This window comes from Oryza glaberrima, chromosome 7, assembly GCF_000147395.1.
Source record: "Oryza glaberrima chromosome 7, OglaRS2, whole genome shotgun sequence".
Lineage (NCBI taxonomy): Eukaryota > Viridiplantae > Streptophyta > Magnoliopsida > Poales > Poaceae > Oryza > Oryza glaberrima.
The window spans coordinates 16168226-16175861 of NC_068332.1; the positions used below are offsets into that span (position 1 = coordinate 16168226).

Below are 7636 nucleotides of genomic sequence, written 5' to 3' on the forward strand. Positions count from 1 at the left end.
GCAACTGGAAATTTGGAAAATTTACAAGATACTTTACATTCCAAGGCATGTGTGGAGAGAGAACAATAATATTGCTAGTGGAATTGGGTATTGAAATGCTAACTACTGAATCTAATGCTCTCAATCTAGTATTTGGTATAAATGATCTTGACGAAAATAATGGTATTAATGCTGTAATTTTTAGAGCTGTCAAACTTTTGTTGCTATATATCTAGTTATAATGATGTTAGTGTCCGGTTCTATCCTAGAAATTGTGATAGTGTATTGCCCATGTTTTAGCTAATTTTGGAGCTTTCCTGAAGACTAATGATAATTTCCTCTTGTTTCATGAAATTGTAATGGATTGCCCATGTTTTAGCTAATTTTGGAGCTTCCGTGGAGCCTAATAATCATTTGCTTGTCTGGTGTCTAGCGATTTAGCTAGATCACCTTCTATGAGGAAACACCAGTGGTATAGTACGTTGATGGAATAGTGGGTCCAATCACCATGATTCAAATACTAATACCCAAAAAATATATACATGCCACTACTTAAAAAAAATGTTTTTTTACTAGAGCGGCCAGGCTAACAGCCTGCAACTAAATGCCTTATAAAGATCAAATTTCATAGGTGGGTGTCTAAGAGACCCGCTTGTGAAAATTGCTGGCAGCCCCCTACGACACCTGCCAATGAAGTTGTATTTTCGACAAAAAAAATAAAAATAGAAAATACAATAATGATTTGGATCTAGACTTCCAACAGCAAACAACATCAACGCAACAACAACATCACCGCAACAACAGCAAACAACAACATCAGTATTTCAAGATAGCCAACAGCAAACATCGAGAACACAAGAGAGGTTGGACAGAGGGCCGGAGGGAGGGCCACAGGATGGCTTTGCCGGTTATGGAGAAGGGACAAGGGAGGGCTCACGGAAGGGCGGAGAAAATTGGTGAGGTGGGAGTCGTTTGTGGCTTTTTTTTTAATATGGCGAAATTTTTTTACGGTGTTCTAAGTAACAGCACTTGATCAGAATCTCTAATATATTTTTACAAGCCTGTATTTTTTAATTTTGCCAATAAAAATAAAAGGGTGGTGTTAAAAATGATTTTTTAAGTAGTGTGCAAGTCTTCTATATAATTAATTGAAAAATTATACTATTGACATTTTCTTAAGTACAATGTCTGAAGATATTAGAGTGTGTCATGCAATAGATTGTTCGTATAAAGTAATTTCAGTCTCAAACTTCTGGAATTTTATAAAATTACTAATGCAGCATAATAGTTATTATGAAAAAATAATGATAAAAAATATATATAGTTGAACGTAGAGTGTTGCATCTTGCGCAATTAAGAGATTGTTAGAGCAAAGAGTGACTGATTCACGCACGTATAGGCCCATTCCACCGAAGACCCGATATTATAATCGACGTCGTCGTTAATTGCAACCAAAAGATGAAAGTTACATAAAGCTAGTGGGCATTAATGAAAGTTCTGGCTTGATTTCAATAAACCGGCCAGCAATATTAATAACATGAGCACATATGCCACGTACGGCCGATCGAGCATCAACACAACGAACTAATTAATTATTCAGTTGATGTAATAGTAATAGTAATAGCAGCAGCAGCAGTAGCAATAATAATAATAATAATAATAATAATAATAATAATAATAATAATAATAGTTCAGCATTCAGCAGGGGCTTCAGACTTAACAAAAACCTCAAATAACACAGATACGGTACTAAATTACTAGATAATAAATAATTTAGTTATTCGGCTATGCATGACGATACGCGATACGTCCCCATATATAGAACAATGAGTCTGCATGCAAGCTTAGCAATGGCAAATTGTGGTCTCAAACAGAAAGCTTGGATACCAGCTTCTTCTTTGGCCTCAGCTGAAAAGCAATAATGTTGGAAAAATACGCGTCAAAATAGTTAACAAATATTCAACGGGATTAGCTATATATTTATCGTTAAATTTTAACTAAAAAATTGACAAATGTAAATATAGTACAATCATGATATAATTATATTGTAATTTACATGTAATTATAGTGTAACATCTATGTAACTTTCAAAAATCCTTAAGTGACATGCTAATTCCGTAAAAACAAAGATAATTGTACCGAATCCACTCACATGTGCGTGGATTATGATTTTTACCTATCTCCCTTGCATGAATTCTAAAGCAAATTAAACGGTAGTTACATGTAAATTAAACGATTGTACTCTATGCAAAATCGTATAGGGAATTTTCAGGGACGGATGGAGCTAGATGGGGACGTGCTAGTGGGAAACTTTTGAACCTAATTACTTATAAAAGTAATTTAAGTATCTTTTGAGATTAATCTTATTGTCTTCATGTTACTAAGGTAATATTTTAAAACTTTACAAAGATTGACATCAGTTTTATCCAAACAATTAGCAATAATTATTTTCAACCTAGAGGCCGGGAGTATTCAAAAGTGCAACATGCATAAAGTTATATACATCTGATGAAAAGGTTCGACTACATCTCTTTAATACTTCCTCCGTTTCACAATGTAAGTCATTCTAGCATTTTCCGCATTTATATGAATGAATGCAGGAAATGCTAGAATGACTTACATTGTGAAACGGAGGGAGTACATTTCTATAATTTGGGTCATGACCAAAAAAGACAAACATTACGGGTGATATCTAATTATCTATATATATCAAACGGCCAAAATAAAATAGAACATGGATCTTAGATATCACTACTAAGTGTACTACTACACTAACTAACTAATCTAAGAACATGAATATAATTCAAGTGCGCGTTGATCAATACGAAAGTTACTTTCTGGAATCAAAATGCACCATAAAAAACACAAGGATAGAGATGATGACCTCGTTGGTGTGGCCGCATTTCTTCTTGCGACAGTTGGTAGCCTTGTAGGGAAGGCGCGCGTAGCACCTGCATATATAGACGCAAGATCAAAATGAAAATTAAACATGGAGATTGAATGGGCGATCGATTTCAGTTAACAATATTTGTGAATATATATATAATCCATCAATTGATCAATCGAGGACGTACTTGCGGCAGATCATCTTCTTCTCCATCTTGCTGCGGGCGAGGGCGAGGAGGTTGGGCTCGATCATCGGGTAGCCCGGGCGGCCGCCGCCGCGGAGGCGAAGCACGAGGTGCAGCGTCGACTCCTTCTGGATGTTGTAGTCGGCCAGCGTCCGGCCGTCCTCCAGCTGCTTCCCGGCGAAGATCAGCCGCTGCTGGTCCGGCGGGATCCCTGCAAATTAATAATATAACACATGAATAACATCGTTTAATCAGATATCCTTCGATCCAGCAGAAAGCTAGTGAATTGAAAAAAAAAAGAGAGAAAAGAAATTAAGAAACAGGCGAGGGATCGAACATGCATGGAATATATGATGAAATTAAAATGGATGGGTAGATGTTAATTGTTGTGGGTATATATATATATACCTTCCTTGTCCTGGATCTTGGCCTTGACATTGTCGATGGTGTCGCTGCTCTCGACCTCGAGGGTGATGGTCTTCCCCGTCAGGGTCTTCACGAAGATCTGCATCTTGCAGAGACGTGGATCTCGCAAGGCAGTGGTACTAACAAACTTTTGGCTAATTCGATATCGGTGGTGTGGCAACAAGTGTGTGGCGCGGCCTGTGGATGAGATGAGCTGATGATCGAGAGTTTTTATAGGGTTACGAGAGACAAGCAAACCCCTAGCTGCGCAGGCGCAGGAGGAGGAAGAGGCGGGCGGCGGCGGAACGGTTGCCGGATTAATCGAGTGCATGCATGGCATCATCGGCGAGATCAGCGGCCACACGTACCCCGCGCGCGTTGGATCGGATCGGATCGGATCCCCCTGCAACTGCAATTCTTGCATGGCCGCATGTTGCATGCATATGTGACGCGGCCCGTTTGTTATTTAATCCCAGGAACCTCCATGCAGCTGCGGAATAAGTTCACTTTGTGACCCTCAAAACTGACCGGAATCTAATCCGTGGCCCTAAACCACGAAACCGGATATCTCGCGATAATGATGCCCGTCGGGCGATCGGGCGGGGGAGGAGAAATCGGGCGCTCCCCCGCCCCATGCACGCGCTCCCCTCCCCTGGCCCACCACGTGTCCATACACACAACTCTATTGCAACAAATTACCCATATATTTTGGAAACTCTCTACTAAGGGAATTTGGTTTATTTTTTTATCCACAAAAAATGTTTCATCTAGTGTACTCATAATGTTTCACTATGTATAGATCTAATGTTGCAGTTAACGAAACATTCCATTGCAACAAAAAACCCACATATTTTGGAAACCCCCTATTAAGGGAATTTGGTTTATCTTTTGTTCCACCGAAAAATATTTCACCTAGTGTACTCACAATGTTTCACTATGTATAGATCTAATGTTGCAGTGAACTGAAACATTTTTTTCGCTATTTGCTGAAACATTGTTTTTATATAAGGTGAAACAACACCCAATTTAAACGAGTGAAACATTTTCGATCTACTTAGTGAGACAATTCCTATATACCTGGTAGAATATCGTGCAACATTTTTAAAAAATTCAATAATAAGCTAAATTTTTTTTCGTTTTGAATATATCCATGAGTAGTCTTGTTTTAAAGATTTAATTGCAACGAATTTAATGGTGAAATCGGACCATGATTTGGATAAGTAATTTAAGAGAAAAATCAGTTTAAAGTTGTTTTGCACGTAAATCGGGTGCTGATGTCAGCGCCCGATTTTTATCCAAATCGTCGGGCGCCCGAGCCGTAGGCAGCCCCGGATATCTCGACCCCCAACTCTTAAAACCAGTATAATTTGAATCCCTCGGCGGTTTTGGAGGGCGGTTTCGCTGACATGGGCCTACATGGCATCCCAGTCATCAAATAAATTAAAAAAAAATAAGTGGGGCCCACCTATCAGTGACTCCACCCCTATATTTTCTCTTTTCTCTCCTTCTCGATGGTAGCGGCGGCGGCCATCGGGACGCAGCGGAACCGGACAGGGGGCGGCGGTCGGCGGCTAGGATGGCGACGGCTCGGCCGCGGTGGCTCGCGGTAGTGGGAGGACGAGGGGAACGACGGCAGCGGCTCACGGCAGTGGGAGGGCGAAGGAAATGGCGGCGGCGGCCCGCGTTGCCGCTCGTCGTCCTCGTCCTCGCGGTTACCGACGTGGTCTTCGACGGCTCGCCGGGGTCGGGGCCACTTCCGGCTGACGTTCCGTCCACTCGCGCCGTTCGGCACCGAGGAGGAGGGCGGGGAGGAGGCTGAGGCGAGGAGAACCAAGTTGATAGAGCTCTTAAAAGAATTTAGAGATTGCTTTGCTTGGGAATATTATGAAATGCCAGGACTCAGCCGATCGATCGTTGAGCATCGGCTACCTATCAAACCCGGGGTTAGACCACATCAGCAACCGCCGAGAAGATGCAAAGCCGATATGCTTGAACCTGTTAAGGCTGAGATTCAACGCTTATATGATGCCGGTTTTATTCGTCCTTGCCGGTATGCTGAGTGGATTTCTAGTATAGTTCCTGTTATCAAGAAAAACGGCAAGGTTAGGGTATGCATTGATTTTAGAGATTTGAATAAAGCTACCCCAAAGGACAAATATCCAATGCCAGTGGCCGATCAACTGGTTGATGCTGCGTCAGGGCATAAGATTTTGAGTTTTATGGATGGAAATGCTGGATACAATCAAATTTTTATGGCTGAAGAAGACATTCATAAGACAGCTTTTAGGTGTCCCGGTGCAATCGGATTGTTTGAGTGGGTTGTAATGACTTTCGGCTTGAAAAGTGCTGGGGCAACATATCAAAGAGCTATGAATTATATATACCATGATTTAATCGGCTGGTTGGTTGAAGTCTACATTGATGATGTGGTTGTTAAGTCTAAAGAGATAGAGGACCACATAGCCGATTTGAGGAAGGTTTTTGAGAGAACCAGGAAATATGGCTTGAAGATGAATCCGACAAAATGTGCTTTTGGTGTGTCGGCTGGTCAGTTCTTGGGATTTCTTGTTCATGAGAGAGGGATTGAGATTACCCAAAGAAGTATCAGTGCGATCAAGAAGATTAAGCCTCCGGAGGATAAAACAGAATTGCAAGAGATGATCGGCAAGATTAATTTCGTTAGAAGGTTTATTTCTAATTTGTCTGGATGGTTAGAGCCTTTTACACCATTATTGCGATTAAAGGCCGATCAACAGTTTACTTGGGGGGCAGAGCAGCAAAAAGCTTTGGATAATATTAAAGAATATTTGAGTTCTCATCCAGTTTTAATTTCTCCACAGAAAGGGGTACCTTTTCGGTTATATTTGTCGGTCGGTGAGAAGTCAATTGGCTCGGTTTTGATTCAAGAGCTTGAAGGAAAAGAAAGAGTTGTGTTTTATTTAAGTCGTAGGCTCTTGGATGCAGAGACTAGATATTCTTCTGTGGAAAAGTTATGTTTGTGCCTATATTTTTCATGCACAGGGTTAAGGCATTATTTGTTGTCCAATGAATGCACTGTCATATGTAAGGCCGATGTTGTTAAATACATGTTGTCGGCTCCAATTTTGAAAGGAAGGGTTGGAAAATGGATATTTTCCTTAACTGAATTTGATCTTCGGTATGAATCGCTGAAGGCAATCAAAGGGCAAGCTATAGCCGATTTCATAGTTGATTATCGTGATGATTCAATCGGCTCGGTTGAGATTGTGTCCTGGACTTTGTTTTTTGATGGATCGGTTTGTGCTCATGGTTGTGGTATCGGCTTAGTTATAATTTCGCCTCGGGGGGCATGCTTTGAGTTTGCTTATACTATTAAACCTTATGCGACGAATAATCAAGCTGAGTATGAGGCAGTTCTTAAAGGGTTGCAATTGCTCAAGGAGGTTGAAGCCGATGCTATTGAAATCATGGGAGATTCTTTGTTGGTGATCAGTCAGTTGGCAGGAGAATATGAGTGCAAGAATGATACGTTGATGGTTTATAATGAGAAGTGCCAAGAACTGATGAAGAAGTTTCGGCTAGTGACTTTGAAGCATGTATCTCGAGAGCAGAATATTGAGGCCAATGATTTAGCTCAAGGGGCATCGGGATATAAGCCGATGATCAAGGATGTTCAGATTGAAGTTGCTGCCATGACGGTCGATGATTGGAGATATGATGTGCATCACTATTTACAAAATCCATCTCAATCGGCTTCTAGGAAGTTAAGATATAAGGCGTTGAAATATGCTTTATTGGATGATGAGCTTTATTATCAAACGATTGATGGAGTATTGCTTAAGTGTTTGAGTGCTGATCAGGCTAAAGTTGCAATCGGCGAAGTTCATGAAGGAATATGTGGTACTCATCAATCGGCTCATAAGATGAAGTGGTTACTTCGGCGTGCGGGGTATTTTTGGCCGACGATGTTAGAAGATTGTTTCAGATATTACAAAGGTTGTCAAGATTGTCAGAAATTTGGTGCAATTCAGAGAGCGCCAGCGTCGGCTATGCATCCTATCATTAAACCATGGCCGTTTAGAGGATGGGGAATTGATATGATCGGCATGATTAATCCACCATCGAGTAAAGGACATAAGTTTATATTAGTGGCAACCGATTATTTCACCAAATGGGTAGAGGCGATCCCTTAGAAGAAGGCT

General features: G+C 40.9%; 1 protein-coding gene across 1 annotated transcript; it reads right to left on the reverse strand.

Moving 5' to 3' along the window:
- Nucleotides 1–1585: 1585 nt before the first annotated feature.
- Nucleotides 1586–3687, reverse strand: LOC127779789 (ubiquitin-like). Its single transcript, XM_052306690.1, has 4 exons — nucleotides 3459–3687; nucleotides 3054–3261; nucleotides 2864–2930; nucleotides 1586–1887 (listed from the first exon to the last, which is right to left on the reverse strand). The coding sequence occupies exons 1-4, from the start codon at nucleotides 3559–3561 to the stop codon at nucleotides 1846–1848; spliced, it is 420 nt and encodes a 139-aa protein (XP_052162650.1). The 5' UTR covers nucleotides 3562–3687; the 3' UTR covers nucleotides 1586–1845.
- Between the last annotated feature and the right edge of the window lie 3949 nt (nucleotides 3688–7636).

Coding starts and splice junctions, on each gene's coding strand:
- LOC127779789 (XM_052306690.1), bottom strand. CDS start 3,561: ATGCAGATCTTCGTGAAGACCCTGACGGGGAAGACCATCACCCTCGAG. Junction 3,262..3,458: donor CAAGATCCAGGACAAGGAAG/GTATATATATAT, acceptor ATTAATTTGCAG/GGATCCCGCCGGACCAGCAG. Junction 2,931..3,053: donor AAGAAGATGATCTGCCGCAA/GTACGTCCTCGA, acceptor CTATATATGCAG/GTGCTACGCGCGCCTTCCCT.